The sequence below is a fragment of the Necator americanus genome, chromosome II (genome assembly GCF_031761385.1).
Source record: "Necator americanus strain Aroian chromosome II, whole genome shotgun sequence".
Lineage (NCBI taxonomy): Eukaryota > Metazoa > Nematoda > Chromadorea > Rhabditida > Ancylostomatidae > Necator > Necator americanus.
In genome coordinates, this window is record NC_087372.1 from 40,380,563 (window position 1) to 40,399,693 (window position 19,131).

Here is a 19,131-nt window from a genome sequence, read left to right on the forward strand (position 1 = left end):
GGGAACAAATTTGTAACTTTTCTACAACATTTAATAATGTCAACAATTAGTAATTTTTGAAGAAATCCCTTTGCTTTCTATTATAATTAGTTTAGTGAAAGATTAAATCTTACAAAGAATAAAAGTTGAAGTACCAAGCATGCTTCAATCCCTTTCACCCATGTGTTCAGTTAAAATTTAGATTCGCAACGAGTAGAGTCAGCAAATCTTGAAATTGATAATGTTGGAATCTTTCTACAAATAGATAAGGGTATTGGGTGTACTTCAAGGGTAGAGTCATCATTCCCGTTTATCTTTAGCAATCCAAAAGACGGGGTGTCAAAAGCCTTGAGTGATCTCGTACCCAACGATCCAACTTATTACGAGTACAAGAGCAATAGTGATCCAATTGTGCAGGTTTTTCTATTTATCTGAGTTTTTTTTTATAGTTGGGTCAAAATCACATGAAGCACGGACAGCAGCGTAAGCGGCTGCAGCTCGAAGCGTGCCGTGAACTGGTTGGATCGTGTTCCTGCCATCCGTGCAGTTCATGTCGTTTTGACCCAACTCGTTCCAACCCTTGCCCCCCCCCCCCCCCCCTCCCCCCCCCCCCCCCTCGTCCTTTTCGTTTTGACCCAACTAGATCTGGATTCCAGACAATTGATTGGGGCGTCGGAGTTGCTCGCGTTTTATCGCGTAACAAGTTCGATCGTAGAGGGAGATGTGCAACAGAACTGCTCCTATGCCTTTTCTGGATTACTTAGCGGAATTGAATGTGATCGAACCCATATCTGTGAACTACATCCCTACCACAATGTGGTGGTGAAGAGATCCCGACATCGTCAGTTTCGTGGTGCGCTGTCTCGCATCCTTCCAAATGAATCTGACATCGATTCATCGATTCCGTAGGGATTGAAGACTTGCTTGGGTTGCTGTAGTGTCGAATCCATACGCATACACTGTGAAACAATGTACCGCTGCGTTCGGGAAGAAAGACTCTGAACTTCTCAAAGTGACGTGAGCATAGCTCACATGATTTAGTCCGATGCTACATATTCTTTCGAATGGATGGTTCACGAAAGCAATTACTGCGGGACCTGAGCAATGACAATTTTCTCTAGCTCCCAGCACTCTTGTCACTGTCAATAGATCTGTAAAACACAGTAACACATTATGATATAAACTATGATTTTTATAGTAAAACCAATAGTTATACTGTGAGTGGTGTAGTCAGCTAAGCTCATTGGAGTCGCCGAAGCCATGGAAATCCGAAAATTTTCATCACTAAGCGAAGTTATTTCAAGCGTTCCCAAAGTAAGAGGTTGGAAAATATTATACTTCAAGAGATCCATTATGAAAAATTGAGAATTCTTCTGTCAACCCCTGCTGAGTCTCTCCTTAACTCGAGAACAAAACAAGAGAGGATTAACGACAGAAAGAAGAAAAAAACAGCAAATTGCAAGCAAAAGGAAGGCCTTTTTAGATTTCCCCGAGAACTGAGTCAATTTCCTAGCTTTCAAAAAAAAAATATATTGGAGAAGAGTATCGCAGGGAGATTTTAGAAATGGAACAACTCACGAACTTTTCCGGTAAGATCGTGAAGTACATTGTTGATTTCATAGCATATTGATATTGGGCAACGACTACTGTAATTTCAAACTGCCACTACTGAAAATGAGAGAAACAAAGTAGAATAAAGGAAACGATTCGCCGAATTTGATGACAGTATACCACGAATCTGATGTGGTATGGATTTCCAATGGAAAGCTTCTATTCAGGGTCGCAGATTGCGGAAAACCGGATGATTCTGCTCATCTCTCCGTAGTCACTGCAAAAAACGGCTCGGTAGTATCCGCTTTTTACGACGGCTTGCATTTCGTGGACACCGTTGTGCACGCGCCGCATCAACGAGCGAGCTTTCGAGGATCAATAAGGTCTCCTCACCAGCCAATATTCAAGTTAAATTAATGAACAGACTGCCGAAAGCGACGAAACGTGCGCAGAGAAGGGATTTTTTTTTTCTCGTAGGAACTAAAGCGATTCTCATGCCGTTTCTTACGACGACCACGTAGAGATAAGCTCAATCACATGGTTTTTTTTGGAATTTATCACTCTGTGTAAAACCTTTCCATGAGAAATCCATACCACATCAGATTCATGGTATGCTACCTTCAAGAAAAAACCACTGAAAGAGATTACTGTCGTATGCAGAGATCTGCGGCACCGGTAACGCTCTTCTAACGGCGAGAGAATTTTCAATGCGTTCAATTCAACAATAGCGGGAGATGTGTTGCAAGTAACCAACAACGCGTACAGAAGACTTTTCACATCATTACTGGTCAGTCGACAGAAACGCGAGCCCACATGTATCTGTACAGATTCATATGCCTTCATGATGGCCGCAAGTACGAGTCTGATTGCTGCATTCTCGTGGTGGTCATGCTTCTACCAAAAAAACTAAGACGCTTGAGTATAGACGCTCCAGGCACATACGAACTTGCACAGTTTTATGGCGGAACTTACCAAGGTATTGGAAGAAGGTGCTATCATGCAGCAGAATACCAATGAACAACAAAAACACGTCATATGTATACTTAGAAAAACTGTACTTGTAAAGATAAATTTATATCTTTCCTAACGACGTTTTCTTCATTTTTTCCTTAGAAATCTCAACGTAGATGAATTGATGGTGAAATTGAATAATGACTTCATAGTTTTCTTCCTAAATGCGTCAGTACCACATTTGAAGAGAAGAGTATTCTCTTTTCACTTTACACTTATATTTCTTCGATACCGTAGCAATTTTGAAGTATAATTCGAAGCATGAGTTCTTCTCTTTCTCCTCGACAATTAGCGCAGAAAAATCTTCCGACATATGTTGACGTGAACCTCATCATCGTACTGGCAAAGACAAGGTTCCAGGTCAAATCATTTGAACTGTTTTCTATTATTTGAGCAGCCGCTTGCATGTGTGTTTTCAGCTCGTGAAAAAGGGGCCTGAACAACATGAAACGATTAACAGCGTGTGAATAATGGTCTGATAACGTATTCTCCATACATACGTTGTTGATTAGTTGCAACAGATCTCGCGTTTTTGCTAAAATAAATGCATCAAACAATTGTCTCCTGTCTCCGCCGCATAATGTACTGATTCTGTAAGCGAATCATCATGGCATTATCGTTAATCGCCCATTGCATACACTTTATTCTGAACGAAATTGCATCCTCACCAAACGTTATGAAATCTATCGTAGTGGCTGCGGTAATACTTTTTTCTCTATTTACGATGGAACGCCACTAAGTGCGGAGAAATACGTTTGACCGCAATGCTTACAACTACAGCGTTTCATTCTGTTTTTTTCTATTATTGTCCGAAAATAATGTACCGTACTGTCAGGCTGTGCTTAACTAGCAACTCTCTATGCTATTTACAAATCAACTTTCAGGGTTGTAAATTTGTTGGGAAACCTAAAGAAAAAGTATTCGGCGCTAAGCAATCCGCTTGGCGTGTGCCAACGCGTTCACTTAAATTCGGAACCGTTTGAGATTTAGAAGGGGCGCCTATCCTCTACGATGTCTCGTGGGGGTAACCGATGTGCCAGGTCTTTGGTTTTACCTTCCCAGACAAGTATGATAATAATTTATCGAACCCGAATGTACGAAGGGTTTGGTTGACAGTAGAGGATTCGAGATTTCAATCGATCGAGCGGTCACAGCAAAATCTCTTACCGACTGCGCTACGCCCTTCCAGTTTTGAATCAGATGGAAATAAGTGAACGCGTTGGCACACGCCAAGCGGATTGCTTATCGCCGAATACTTTTTCTTTAGGTTTCCCAACAAATTTACAACCCTGAAAGTTGATTTGTAAATAGCATAGAGAGTTGCTAGTTAAGCATAACCTAACAGTACGGTACATTATTTTTGGACAATAATAGAAAAAAACAGAATGAAACGCTGTAGTTGTAAGCATTGCGGTCAAACGTATTTCTCCGCACTTAGTGGCGTTCCATCGTAAATAGAGAAAAAAGTATTACCGCAGCCACTACGATAGATTTCATAACGTTTGGTGAGGATGCAATTTCGTTCAGAATAAATTGTATGCAATGGGCGATTAACGATAATGCCACGATGATTCGCCTACAGAATCAGTACATTATGCGGCGGAGACAGGAGACAATTGTTTGATGCATTTATTTTAGCAAAAACGCGAGATCTGTTGCAACTAATCAACAACGTATGTATGGAGAATACGTTATCAGACCATTATTCACACGCTGTTAATCGTTTCATGTTGTTCAGGCCCCTTTTTCACGGGCTGAAAACACACATGCAAGCGGCTGCTCAAATAATAGAAAACAGTTCAAATGATTTGACCTGGAACCTTGTCTTTGCCAGTACGATGATGAGGTTCACGTCATCATATGTCAGAAGATTTTTCTGCGCTAATTGTCGAGGAGAAAGAGAAGAACTCATGCTTCGAATTATACTTCAAAATTGCTACGGTATCGAAGAAATATAAGTGTAAAGTGAAAAGAGAATACTCTTCTCTTCAAATGTAGTACTGACGTATTTAGGAAGAAAACTATGAAGTCATTACTCAATTTCACCATCAATTCATCTACGTTGAAATTTCTAAGGAAAAAAATGAAGAAAACGTCGTTTGGAAAAATACAAATTTATCTTTACAAGTACAGTTTTTCTAAGTGTACATATGACGTGTTTTTGTTGTTCATTGGTATTCTGCTGCATGATAGCACCTTCTTCCAATACCTTGGTAAGTTCCGCCATAAAACTGTGCAAGTTAAGTAGTTCGTATGTGCCTGGAGCGTCTATACTCAAGCGTCTTAGTCTTTTTGGTAGAAGCATGACCACCACGAGAATGCAGCAATCGGACTCGTACTTGCGGCCATCATCAAGACATATGAATCTGTACAGATACATGTGGATTCGCGTTTCTGTCGACTGACCAGTAATGATGTGAAAAGTCTTCTCTACGCGTTGTTGGTTACTTGCAACACATCTCCCGCTATTGTTGAATTGAACGCATTGAAAATTCTCTCCTGTGTCACTAATTGCCTTATCCTTTATAATGTGACGATTTTTTTATAGCGAAGCATTAGGACATTATCGCTAAACGCCCAATATATACACTTTCACCTGAGAGATTTCACTTCTTCGTCAAACATTATGAGATCTTTCATAACGGCTGCAGTCATCTTTGTTGCCTTGTTCTATGTGACCTATTCACGCCAATTTACTAAATGTGAAGAATGGTGTTTGACCGTTTTGGTCCCACAAAAATTCTTTCGGGCTGATCTTTTTGATTGCCATCCTGGTACGTATGCAAGAAATGTGAGTTTACATTTAACTAGCAACTTTTCATGCTATTTGCAAACCATTTTACAGTGTCTCACTTCTGCTAACGAGCTTCTTGGATTAATTCCCGAATTCAGCGAACACGAGTGTCCCTATCTTAATTATTTCATCGTTTCTGAAGTACAGAGATACATTAAATTTAGAGACTCTCTGCCTCCTGATGGACATAGAGGCCACTCTATCGAATATTGCACGCAATCCGCCTACGAGAAATACAGAGCTCGCGGTACTACCGATATTGATCGTGAATTGTAGTGATGTCCCCTTCGTTTGTCCTCAGTGGGCAATAAAAATTTCAACTTTGTGAGCACTTTCTGTGAATTACTGCCTCGGAATTGAATTGTTGTTGTTTACAACGATTCGTCTCATCCTTTTCTAGAAATGTAGACATTGTTGAAAAATTTCGCAGTCTTCCTGCTGAAGATGAGGTTAGAGGTTAAAAGAGGACTCAAACTTGATTCTACCTAATTTATGTTCCCTCTATAAGAAAATAAGAGATAAAGTCTGTAGCATATCAACACGCTCAAAATGCGGCAGTGTGTTCCAAAGCAATCACTGCTTTTCGGGATTTTTGAGATTTTTGAATGCCTGTTGGCCCAACCATTCAATTGCGTGCACGGTCATGGGTGCGTTGAGAATTCCTCAACGGGGGTCGTAAGAGGGGAGTCGGATAAGGAGGGAATTCGTAAGTCTTGTCAGCAGAGGAGAAAAAAACTGAAGAGAGCAAAGAGAAAAAGGTGAAAGGATTGTAGATTTCGAATAAACTCATACAAAAGGATGTAAAATGTTAGAAAAATAGATAGCTTGAAGAATATCTTTAAATATTTTGGTGGTATATGTTGCTGTCATACTTTTAGTCCGAGACTAGTTTGGGAGAATATCATTAGGATAAATGCAAGGGATCATGAGTACGAAGGCAAGAAAAAGAGTTTAAATTATACAATGCGCTCTGAAGAAAGCCTTGCGGCCTTGTTTTAGGTGATTTGTTTTTAAAAGTCTTCACCAAGAAAATATCAATTATTGAATATGAGAGAAGGAATCAAAGAGTGAGTATCCGGTACCCATAGTCGGCTGAAGCTGATAGAGACCACTAGTTTTTGGCACTCGATGGCGCAACGTGGAGTGATTGTATTTTTTTTTTGCGTTTTTATTGCGATTGTCAGGGATCAATCAGCGACAGAAATGGAATTTTCGCATCTGGTGTACGAGAGTTAAAAGAGCACATTTTTCATCCGGCAGTGATGAATTTATTATTATCACTCGAAAAAGCAATATCGATGTTGTTATTGAGCGAAAAAAAAGACATCTACAGGCCCAATCAGGGAAATATTAGTACAAAGTAGGCCCATGAGTTGCTGAATACCGACGCTAAAAGTGAATTTCATGCAATTTCTGGCTGCGCTTTGAAGAGAGAAAGTTCTTCTATATACATATACGTAGTCTATTATACGAATTTGATTCGAAGTATGTTGTAGAGGAAGATTTTTACTATCATAACTTAATTCTACTTTCTTTCAGATAGTTTTCGTTCTTCCAAAAGCTGGTTGAGAAAAAGTTGAGAGAAATGCTAAATTTCTCACCTTTTTCTCAATTACCTTTCAAAAAAACCAAAGAGTACCTAAAAACGGTATTTTAACTCTTTTATAGCCCAAATCTTCCTTTACAGAACGAGGCCGCCTTTGTTTTCCTCCGTCTCCTCTGTAGTCCGTTATTCATATTTATTTCATGCCATTAAAATCCTCCAAGTGCTCCAGTAATTTCCAATCCAATGGACTCTAAATAGCACCTGTATGCGGTGAACAGTGCTCTAAATACAATTTCAGAAAAACTACCGTGAAATGTTTGTCCTAGTACTTTTTTCGATTTTGCAAAGATCAAGATTCCGGGTGGATCGAACTATTCATCGTCTACAATCGCTATCAATGAAGAAAATTGTGTGTAGGAAGTAGAATAGTGAGAAAATGGTTTTAGAATGTGAACTGCTTCGGTATTATTTGTCTTTTCTACTTTGCAAAACTGAGAAAATTTCGGCTGGTATGGAACCCCCGAGCGTTTGTAATTAGTGTCAAAAGAATAATTGTGTCATCGAGTACACGTTGAGAGCTTCCTCATCCTCTCAACTTACATGTCACCATATGTACTCACTTCTAATCCTTACAATGAGCTATCGGTGGCATCTATATAATATTACATCTTTATTTTACTTGTGTCAATTTATATTAATATTCATTATTGCACTATTTACTAATATTTGCTCTATTACTTGATTTATATATTGAGTTTGTTTATTTAATTCTGACTATTACAACTAATTTTTCATTGCTTTTCATTGCTATGTGAGCGGCTATACTAGAAATAACGAGAAAGAGCTCGTTTTCTGGAGAGTCTTCTATGGAGGAGGTCGATATCAGGAGGGGTTTTTCCCCAAAGACACGCTCGACCCTGTTTGCGAGGACCAGTCGTTACATCACATCAGTGGTTTTTACCCTCTCGGACGAGTCTTCCAGCAATTTCTCAACCCCGGAAGGACGAAAGATTTGGTTAACACTAAGCAATCTATATTTCAGTCATCGTCTTAACACCCGAACTTCTTACCGACTGCGCTACACTCCACTGGAAGATCGTAAGAGAATCGCATTTCATTGTAGAGGTGTGGTCAGCGCCGAATATGCTTGAGAGGAAGCGTCTTAAATATGAAGTGCACGTTCTGATTGATACACAGTCCTTTTAATCCGCAGTGCTCGTGTTAAAGATGCACTCGATCAAACAAATTAAGTCACGTCTTTACTACTGCTAGCATTATAGACATTAAAAGTGTGAAGTAGAATTAGCAATGAGAAGTACATCGGTAAGTCAAAAATCAGAGTGCAACCTAAGCAGAAGTATTACCTGTCTAACTGCTCCGAGGAAAAACTTTGTGTTTTGCGGGCTTACGTTCTGGTAGATTTCATCAGAGATTGAAAATACGAAGTAAAGTGTGAAACTGGTTAATCGTTTGTAAACAAAATTCACGACATTCTGATTTCATGTCGACTTTCCAAAACAAGTTTTTTTATGACATAGAAGTAAGATTCACACGAATACGGCTTCGAAATCTACATAAGGATTTGTGCAGCTGTCTATGGACGAAAGAAGTAGCACAACCATTTTTTAAAGAAAACACTACCTACTACAGATTCAAAGATCAACATTAGTGATAACCGCATTTCCGGGAATTTTAAACATGACGTAATATAAATACTGACGTTTCTCTATATGAAAACTACTCCGCTATCAAAACAAATAGCCAGGAATTTGTACGTAGATAACATCATGTTTCAAGTAAATTCTGAAAACGAAAATTGAATTCTTCTCGAACTACAAAGAAGCCAAAGGCATCTTTGCGGAGAGCGACTTTAATTTGTGAGAATTCGTGTCGAATAATTTAGAAGTAAATTCTGCTATATCTAGAAAGTATAAACTATCAGAAAATAAATTAAAATCCCTGGAAAACTTAATTACGAGATTGAAAAGGATGAATTCTCAACTTAAACAAAATTTTTCTCTAAAGACAAACTTAGGAAACGAGGTGTCGTGAGTCAACTCAATTCAATAAGTGATCCTCTTGGAATGATAACACCATTATTAATTAAACTTAAATCCTTAAAACTTAATTCTTAATGCGAGAAATCTATGACACTGGTGTACAGTGGGAAGATATTGTACCAGAAGATACCAGAAGAAGCAAATGGTACGCAGCTTTACAGGAATTTAACGATGTATCAATTACCATACCACGCTACGTTATTAAGTGAACACATTGATCCTAACAAATCCTCGTTCTGGATCTTTGCTGAGGCAAGTAAGGTCGCCATGGCAGTATTCGCATATCTAAGGCGGGAACAGAACAATCAGGTCACACGATTGGTTGGTGACAAGACATCCACTCAAAAGGCCTTTCAGACAATACCGAGCTTGTATCTAGTAGGTATTGTATGAGCTTTGCGCTTAGCGACGATAATAACAGAAGTTACAAAAAATAAACTCTCCTATTCACTTCCAGTGATGGCCTGTTGATTGATGAACAATCACCTTCTCTACTGCTTCTCAAACGGCCAAATGACAAAGATATTTAATAGTTGTGGACGGTCTTTGGGCTCTATGGACGACTTTGTAGACTAGGTGCAGGTGCAAGCCCCCAACTACACTTCATCCCTTGTACGTGCAAGGCAACAAACTCAGTTCAGAACTATTATTTTCTAAACATAACAACGAACTTAAAATTAATGCTATAAGTTGTGGCTATGACGCAGCTAAGAAGTTAAACACAAGAAATCATGTGGTTCTGGTGCGTTGTCAACAATCGTTCGGTACAGCTGAGGCAAAAGCAGCTGAACATTAGTACAACTACGCGAGAAGTGCTGCGACGAGACCGTTACTCATCCCTGCAGCCTGACAGGAGCTATCAAGGGGTCCCACCTCCATCGCAACAGCTCAGAGAATAGCATCAACCTTACGGCTAGTTTCGACATGGCTACATGCCATGTAATTTGAACTGGCGGCGGATTTGGGGAACCAGATAGCAGTCATCACTCTATTATCAGGAAGAAGCCGATTGATCTTTCCTCTACATTGCGCTGTAATCGCTCTGTATATAGTCTTCGTTTTCAAGTTGTTGCCATCGGTCTGTCTAAATTACAGTATGTGGCGGACTTTATAGTCCTTGATTGCGCAGGAAAATCATCTACGTATTCCTTAAGCATCATCATCAGTGTATAGCATGCGTGTCCAAATATTCATCTCTTGCATAACGATTTTTCTGCATCCTTCCCCTTTTTTTTGGGTCGCTAACATCTTAACACGTTCATATGCAAGATTTCTCTTGACCAATCGCAGTTCTAATTCCTCTCCCAAATATTTGCATTCTCATCACGTTTTCTGTCATGCTTCCCATATACTATTGTTACCCACTGCTAACCGATCCATTTATTCACAATAATGATTCCATTAATTTCAGAAAATACACAGTATTTCAGAAAATTGTACGTCCCTTGCGGTCCGTATCACACTCTGCAATAGTCATCGGTCAAATCATGGTGCTCAAATTGTTCATACTCGCAGGTGCAGATCTTGGTGGCCAGTGTTTAGTGCTGAGTAGATCGACTTCTACTTCAATGCCATCTGAATATGTTGTGGAGACCCATAAAAATTACAAAATCAACATCTAGCTCACCTTCCATGACCCTCCGGACCCTTTCACCACAGCAGCAACCACCACCTCAGAAAAAACCAAGGACCTAAGTTTTCAGTCCGACAACGTCTACTGATAGAATTATTGAATCAGTTTATCCTCATGTTCACATTCGATGTCAGTGAAGTAGTCACCAGGATACAATACTATACAGCGTTTCAATTCATATGATTCAAAATTACAATGTGTCAGATCAAGAAAGATCAACAAATTCGACAATTCGCGACAAATTGCGGATGAGAATAGAAAACGGATGGATGTGGCTTTGGGGAGGGGTGTCGTGGAAATACTTTAGCGCACAAAACACATACAATCATTAACAACGAATTGCGGTGCAGATCATACTTGTGCCACAGGCACGTCATCACTCCACCAGATGTCGCCGTGTTCTGCTGCTTTTAAGTCAGGAGCGCCCGTCCCAGCTTCTATTGGGGTCATATCGGTGTTGTCGGAGACGGCTGTTGGTTGCGAAGACGCAGTAGCAGTGAGATTGCCCTCGTCAAGGCTTTCTGTGCTTGAACCACTGTTGCCCATATCAGGCAAAACACCATCGCCTTCTGTTCGAACTCCTCCAACTTCTGGAAGGGCTCCGTCGTAAGGATGGAGATATGAAGACATCACTTGCGGTTCAGAGTTAATGTCGCCTTCTTGATAGGTTCCTCGTCTTCGAAACAGTTGATATCTGCAACAAAAACACTGGGGTCGCAAAAGATCAGTAGCATCTCGAGTACACAGCAAAACTAGCCTGTCGGTCTTCTTCCAGAAGTAGTAGTACTCTACAAGCTCGCCCACGCGCCTATATGGCAGCTGGAAGGAACGTATTCCAGTAATTTAGGAAATACAAACATAATTTCCATATATCATTTCCATTTCCATCCATTCATTTCAGTGAAAGCGTAAGGAAACCACTAAAACTCACCAATCTCTTCTGTATAACGGAGAAATTTTTCCCGTGCATTGCAATACCTCTCTCAAAGAGATCACGCTCGCCGAGATCCCACTCCAAGGCACCTTCACGAACTGTACGGAATGGTTGATTTACTCGTGCAAAGGGAAACGATGCCTATAAAGTCCTTATTAGACAAAGGCGAAAATTTTGTAAAAGCAGATGTGATCGATTACGTTGATGAGTACAGTTATGCACGTGCTTGTAAGCAACGTTTGATTTGAATACACGTATTAGACCTGCCATATCCAAATGTAAAACATAGACATGAACTTATAGTTAAATCTAGACGAAATATGGAAATATGGTTATGTCCGGCTACACATGCAATTTTATTGCATAGAAATCCACAGTTTAACATAAAATTAAAATATTGTGTTTAAAATGTTGTATTGGTGCACTTCTATCGAGCCAAGACGTCCATTATCATCATTATCCAGTAAAGGACAACAGGCGAAAAAAAAACGATGGAGAAAACCTACCTTCGCTTTCTCTATGTCGTAACGATTCCTATACAACGCACACAATGCATCTTCGTCGTCTCTGGTCTGAAACACGTAGTTAGGATTACAGAAAAAAAAACACAACTTATCAAGATACAACGTTCTTCATGAATACAGTAAGCTTTCCCACTATAAAAAGAACGGCATGGAAGACGTCGTTCCTTACGACGATTTCAGTTGCAACGCGCCACCCTTCTGCATACGCCGCATGCGCCGCCTCTGTTTTCTCACCAGCCTATTCAAGTGAAACTAATAAATAGGCTGCTGAGGGGACCAGAACGCTTATATAGAGTTCTAACGAACCACGTAGGAACGAAAGCGTTTCACACTCCGTTTTTTACGACGATTTTGAGGACATGAGCGGAACCACCCCGAATCCCGCAACCCACAACCCCATCTCAAACTTTTCCTGCGCATTTCCTCACCACGTCAGATTCGTGGTATGCTGCCTTTAAGTCAAGCTTTCGGTCTCCCTAAGTGACAATTCACAGATTTCACCTTTCTGAATAATTCCTCCAGCGAACAATGCGATTTGAAACATGTACTAGAACTAGATAATGAAAGTAAAGAGAACAATTATTGATTGATGGTTAGCTTCATAACAAAAACTAGCGAACACGGAGCAAATTCATACTGAATCGGTGCTACTATCCAAAGAAGCAGAAGGCCACCCAAATACTCACCGTCAAATAACGATCCGAAAACGTCTGACCATGAGCTGCTCGTAAATTCACTATATCCACAAGGTATCGATCAATATCTGCCTCTGTTAAGATACAAGAGGGTGCCCACAGAGCACCGCCTGGTGCTGGATTCGGCAATGTCGGCAAATCGTTGTCAGTATCACTGGACGCTAACGATGTTTCATCGTTCATAGATTCAGGAACAGCGGCTTGGTAGCGCCCAGGATCGACACGTACCTTTGGAAAGAATCATTTGGTTCGGAGCATCAGAATAGACTAGAAATTAACTCAAAAATGGAAACCTACATCCTTCTTCCACGGATCAGGGGGAGCGTAATCTCTGTCATCTGATTCTTCGCCCTCATCGAGCTCATCGTATGGAAGTTGGAAGAACTCAGTAGTTTCACTTGCTTCCACATCCACTGTTCCACATTCGCCAACATCTTCTACCACACCGACGTCAGAACAACTATCACACTGAAAAGGATCAAAGTTTCAAAACCTACACCGTTTCCAACAGCAATTGAGCACCAAAACTGTTCCTTCTTTTGGGAAGAAAGGAAAAGAATTGCGCTGATATGCGATAGCCTTAAGGAGAGAGAGTTACCAATAAAATAATAAAGAGAATGTTATTAATCGTACGACTACTGCTAGGACACAATTGCAGCTGAGTAAGTTTCTACACTCATATAATATCATTCTGCCCAATTTGATGGAAATTCCCCTCGCAAACTTAACGGTGAACACTGCGCCTTTCTAAGCCGAAAATGAAAAAAATACCTCAGCTTCTGCACTGTCCTCACCAGATAACGAATACCCATAACGCCTTCGCAGTTCCTCGATATCCATGGATCCTTCATCCTCCAATTCTGGAACGGAGAAATATTCTAAAAACCATTATTGCACTAACCGTTACCACATTAACTAAGACAGTGAAGCATCCAAAGTGTGGATGTAGGAGCTAAAGTTGGGACTTATTTTCGTATTTAAAATTTGTTTGCTCACCTCTAAGTTCGCTAGCATAGTCGACACCACCAAGCATCTCCTCTTCGTCTAATGTTCCTAAAAGCTTGAAACATAAAGTTGCTCTTGACAGACAAATAAATAGAGGAATTTGGTGCAGGAAGGATAACTATCGCAGGGAATAGCCAAAATACAAAACGAAACTCAGTAGCTTAAAATACTCTAACAGAAACTTCATAGTCCCAAAAACTAGAGGGTACGAATAGAGAAGGTTATTATTCAGTTCCAAAAGAAGGAAACACAAATGACAGGTGAACATAACATTTTCAAGACTAATACAAGTAAAGAGCAACTACAAGGCAAATACTTCGTAAAATATGTCCAAAAATTAGATAGACAGGTATATAAGAACACCACCTGTTCTACTCATGAAGGCTGCGTACTCTGGCTTTAGCGATGAGCGTATCATCATTTTAAAAGTGATGCACACACACCGTCTAGGAACAGAAGAAGTTTAACTGCCGTAAACAGTGAATAGAGCGAGCGAAGATTATCAAATCATGCTCTTCAAAAAGAAACTGTTCAATGATAGAAGAAAACTATTCTAAAAAATATTTCGAACATAATGAGAAGCAACACATTTCACATTTCCCCGAAGTGCAATTAGCGATAGTTATAGAACCCAATTTTTTCGCACTTGCAGTAAATCCTCAACTCCTAAAAAACCTAAAAACAGAGATTCAGGCAACGAGCTTTGGAATTACAGTTCTGGCTCATTGGAAATATGTCGTACCAATACGTTCTTCTTCAAAACTACGCAAGGTTCAACTTTCCCTGATTTACAAGTTATGATAATTTGCAGCGTCAATATCGTGATCCCGCGCTATTGGACTGCAGCCATTCCAAACAAAGTAATACGCATTTCATACAATTAATTGAAGCCAGACAGTCAATTTATGGAACTGGAATATCAGTCAGATCAACGAAGTTACATTCAATTTAACTATCTAAAAATGGTAGTGCGACCATAAAGATATAAATGTAAACAATCATGAATCTTTGGAAGTTGGCGGAACATTCAGAATGAATGAATGAATGAATTCTTGAACTCGAAATTATATCCAGAAGTCGTTCTGGACAAATGAAAAACTTTTGTGACCTCAAACCTTTGCTTTGAGCTTTCACAATGAAATTTCTATGACCTTTTTTCATTAGAAGCTCTTCCTTGTTCTTTATGTTTCCCTTTGTTCAACTTCTCAAAGAGCTAGACTTCAAGATATGTAACGTATGTCGAAAAAATATCTCACTCTTTCTAAAATAACTTCACTACGACATTTTTATTCTGCTGCACCGAAACCACCTTTAGGTGCCGTATTTTGCTAAAACAACTAAACTGTAGAAAAAACAAATTTTCAGTGACTTTCTGCAATAAAGAAGAAATAGCAGTCTAACTACAATGACAAAAGAAATTATAGACACATGCAGTACGTTTCATCTGTTAACTACCACTAACTTACACAGCGGTCTGGTTTTCCTTTTTCTCACAGTTCCAAAAAACCCTTCATTTTCCCTCACTAACAAATACCAGATAAGGGCACAAAACGATCGGAAATGCCCGCCATTTCACTTAATTGTTTTAGTTGTCAAACATAACAAGCAAAATTGAACTACAAACTGCAAGTTATAAACAAAAGATTCCATCTCTTACCAAAAGATTAGGTGAAATGCATGTATAAACGAAGAAAAAAACGGCGAAACGCAACAGTACGGCCGCCACCACTTCTGTTAGCCCGACCAACAGTGACGCGCTCACGTAGGTTCGATATGCTCCCCTTCCCCCTTCCTACCGAAGCCCCAACACATACACCAATGAAACTTTGACAGGTGGAAAGCTGAAAATGCCTATACCTGTTCAATACAAACACAATATACTATCATTAGAACCTATCTTTAGAAGTTAATTTGGAAGCATTCGTTCCTCAAAAAGAAGAACTTAGTCATTTTGGTTCACTGCACTACATTCGATGCAAAACTGAAACAGCACTGTCTACTTTTTTTAACCAGGATATTTCAAAACTTAGTTCGAAAAGCAGAAGAAGGTATTGTGGGATTTAATTTACATTTTGGAAAACTCAACATCTCGATTCTAGTTCCTCAAAACGCTAAGAAATTTGAATAAGCAACCATACTGTTAATCTTGATGTTACATGAGCTGTGTTTATACCGAAGTAGCTTACTATTTTGAAAGAAATGCCTGATTGACCAGACATTCATAAATGGAAAAGTGGACTGAAGTTTCTAAATCCGGTTTGCTCGCTCACAGAGGGAATTCTCTTACAAATCTCTCTTTTTAAAACAGTAACAAACTACACAGTAATAGCGAAAAAAAAAATCTAGAAGTCAAAGTTTACACAAAATCCACCTTCAAAGTCCTCTCCGTTGTCCTCAGCCTCTACGAAATCGTCGTCGCCATCATATGAGGACGCAGATCGCGAGTGCTCTTCATCGGCCATGAACGACCGAATCCTGGATATAACAACTTTGTACACAAAAATTAATAATAGACAATAACAGGCAGGGAAGGGCAAGTATTCACAAACAGATGGTACGGTTTGGAGACTTGCAAAAAGAAAAGTAGAAAAATAGAAATAAAACACGCAACTGAAATAGAACTCTCGAAAAAAAAAGCCAAATGCGAAAAGCAATCGGAACACGACAATGGTTACGCTGCCTACATTATTTACTTGATATTAAATACATCTAGAAGTTGAAAAAACAAGAACTTAAATAAACATCATTTCGAGAACAAATGGCATAAGATAATGAGAAAAGAGCACCTTCCTAGGAACATCTACGAGGAATTCGGAAATTTTCGACCCCACAAATCAATCAAGATGTCTATAGAAAATCCCCGTGTAACCCCTGGATAGACGAATATCGTCAAACCGAATCTGAGACCCATTTAAAGTTGGGCTTCCCGCCGGACACCCTTTAGAGGATATCTGCTTAAGGAGCTGCGAAAACGTCCAGAAAAGGATGTTCAGAGAATTGGAAGGTTGCTTCCATCGCTCTCATTGACTTCATCAAGTCGCAGATTCTGAAGACACCGATGACGTCATCCGAAGACGTCATGAGAGCGTCGCGAGGTCCAGCGGTTGCGTGCGCGGCGTCGGCTGCGGGACGGAAGTCACGCCCAGTGAATCGATCCAGCACCGCATTCGTCGGCATCGGCGCTTTCCGAAGGGCCGCGCACCGTCGGTATCGTCCAGCAGGCATCCGCAGTGTCTGGTGGATCTCAGAAGATGGGTGTGATCGCATGATGCGTCAGTGCTCGTAGCATGGGAGAGGCTGAGCATGAGTCTCATTTGCTGCTCCTCTCCAGCTCTTTTCACAGGATCCCTTGCACGTGATTATGGTTGGGGATGGATGAATTTACTGTCGTGTACACTGTATAATGAATGGCATCATCGCCGTGCAATAAATAGAGGACCAAAGAAGGTTGAACAATGATGAGCTTGTATTTCAGAGATTTTGACTATCAAGTACCGATCTTGACAATTCATTTTATATCATGGTGGCAGACCAGTACTCAAATAATACACGAATTCCTTTGTGTATTTACGTATATTTGATCGAAATTCAAGCTAATATTTCCATTTGTGTACTATACACTATTACCGTAAAAAAAGTACAAGTGCGAAAATGATATTTCATCGGCATCACTGCTCACTGGGAATTTTTTCCTGGTTTTTGGAGTTGTTCAATAGCACATTGTGGTCAGACTTGAAACAAACAACAGTCCGATAAAAAATTCGGGGGAAATGTAGTTGGGGGCATACACAATGACGCCCTTATTTCTGGACGCTCTATCTTACTTTTCTCTCTTAGTAACTAGAAGTAACTATAAGACTAATGCTTAGGTCTTAGGGGCCCAATTGATTTAATTATTTACTTCCAGAAATGAAGGGGACACTGAATGTCCGAACGAACAGTTGCGTAAGCGGTCTGTCATCTAGGCAAGCCTCCATTCAATAGTTTAGAATAAAGGAACGTTAAATACACATATAAAAGTACCGTTCGAATTCAGTCGAAACGTTACGGAATTACAGTTTCTTATGAGAGAATATGCAAATACAAAGGCAATATCCACGATAGGAAACCTCACACTGCAGATATCGCCTCTGTATGTGATAGCACAAATTATATGCATGGTTGAAAATGATAAATGGTACAATATTCAATAGGAGTTTGATTCAAATTACTGTAAGCGCATCAATACTCGTGAGAATGTTAGCAACACTACATAGTTTTAACATCGACGTTACTACTGCGAAATGGAATGCAAAAGGTTGCTCAAAGATTGGCAAGTTTATCCAACTTTGAAAGAAAAGCGAAAATCTAGATACGCTTTCCTCACAGACAAATTCAACTCTTTCATTACCTACCGCAACCAAATTATCAAACAATGGGGAATTTTACAGCTGCACACATACACCACACTAACTGAAACGCACAATTTTGAAAGGTTTACGTGAGATATGTTTTGACCAACGTTAAAAAGTCCAAAGCCCTATGTTCTGTCTGTTATTTTGTTCTGTTGTTATACATCAAGAATACCAAATTTTTGCGACAAACTTACCAAAGCAGAAGACAAAGAATAACCCGTCCAAATGATATATCAGATGATTTCTTACTTAACATGCGCAACAATGAACTAAAATGCAATTGCCGAACAGCATGAACTAGGCTTCATGCTACCCCGTACATACTTCCTCACTACTTCGTGCACTTTTGCGATATTTCGCGATGAATGTGTCACACACCGCGAAATAATCAGTTTCAAGAACAAAAAAGGGTATTTTATCCGGGAAAAAGAACGTTTACGAAATGCATAAATAAGTAGAACTATTTCGCCTTTGGGTCAATTGGAGTTAAAAATGGGAACAATATCGTGATTTAAAAAACAACCGGAAAACGTAGCATAAATCAATGAGAATACATTTCCGAAAAAAAAAAAACATTTCGAAAAGAACCGAACTTACGGAACAGCGTGCATGGGCAGTATTGGCTTAGAAAAAAACCAGAGATTGACAAGTTGTTTTTTCGGGGCTGGTCAAACTACTCAGTGAAGATTTGACGGGTGTTAGGAAATTACCACCACTGAAGTGGATCTAGTTCATCGAAAAAAAATTCTACTTGAAATCTACGACAACATAAATCTTCGGTAATATCATAGGTTTCAACTACGCTAGTATAATCAACTAACATTATTTTACATTTAAAAATAAGAACTGGATCCCTACCCGCAAAAAAAGCGAATGTATAGCAACGTTGAAAATATCTAACAAACAAAATGAATAAATACCAGCTATGTATAACTGGACCTAATTTTTGCATTGCAGAAGTCGATACAAAAGAGAGATCTACTGACAGCACAAAATAACAATAAC

General features: G+C 39.6%; 3 protein-coding genes across 4 annotated transcripts; 1 reads left to right on the forward strand and 2 right to left on the reverse strand.

Moving 5' to 3' along the window:
* Positions 1-5,167: 5,167 nt before the first annotated feature.
* On the forward strand, positions 5,168-5,611 carry RB195_020903 (uncharacterized protein; the record flags this gene model as incomplete). 2 transcript variants are annotated; one of them, XM_064189435.1, is made up of 3 exons in its annotated part: positions 5,168-5,332; positions 5,387-5,442; positions 5,500-5,611. In XM_064189435.1, 3 exons carry the CDS (start codon positions 5,168-5,170, stop codon positions 5,609-5,611), a joined length of 333 nt encoding a protein of 110 aa, XP_064045316.1. The 2 variants fall into 2 exon arrangements, with proteins under 2 accessions (XP_064045316.1, XP_013293761.1); XM_013438307.2 differs by having other exon boundaries at positions 5,387-5,611.
* Positions 5,612-10,925: 5,314 nt separating this feature from the next.
* RB195_020904 (uncharacterized protein) lies at positions 10,926-18,737 on the reverse strand (the record flags this gene model as incomplete). Its single annotated transcript, XM_064189436.1, has 10 exons — positions 10,926-11,268; positions 11,332-11,393; positions 11,506-11,649; positions 12,015-12,080; positions 12,719-12,955; positions 13,025-13,195; positions 13,499-13,587; positions 13,724-13,780; positions 16,104-16,207; positions 18,724-18,737. 10 exons carry the CDS (start codon positions 18,735-18,737, stop codon positions 10,926-10,928), a joined length of 1,287 nt encoding a protein of 428 aa, XP_064045317.1.
* Positions 16,688-16,957, reverse strand: RB195_020905 (uncharacterized protein; the record flags this gene model as incomplete). Its single annotated transcript, XM_064189437.1, has 1 exon — positions 16,688-16,957. The coding sequence occupies one exon, from the start codon at positions 16,955-16,957 to the stop codon at positions 16,688-16,690; it is 270 nt and encodes an 89-aa protein (XP_064045318.1).
* Positions 18,738-19,131: the final 394 nt, after the last annotated feature.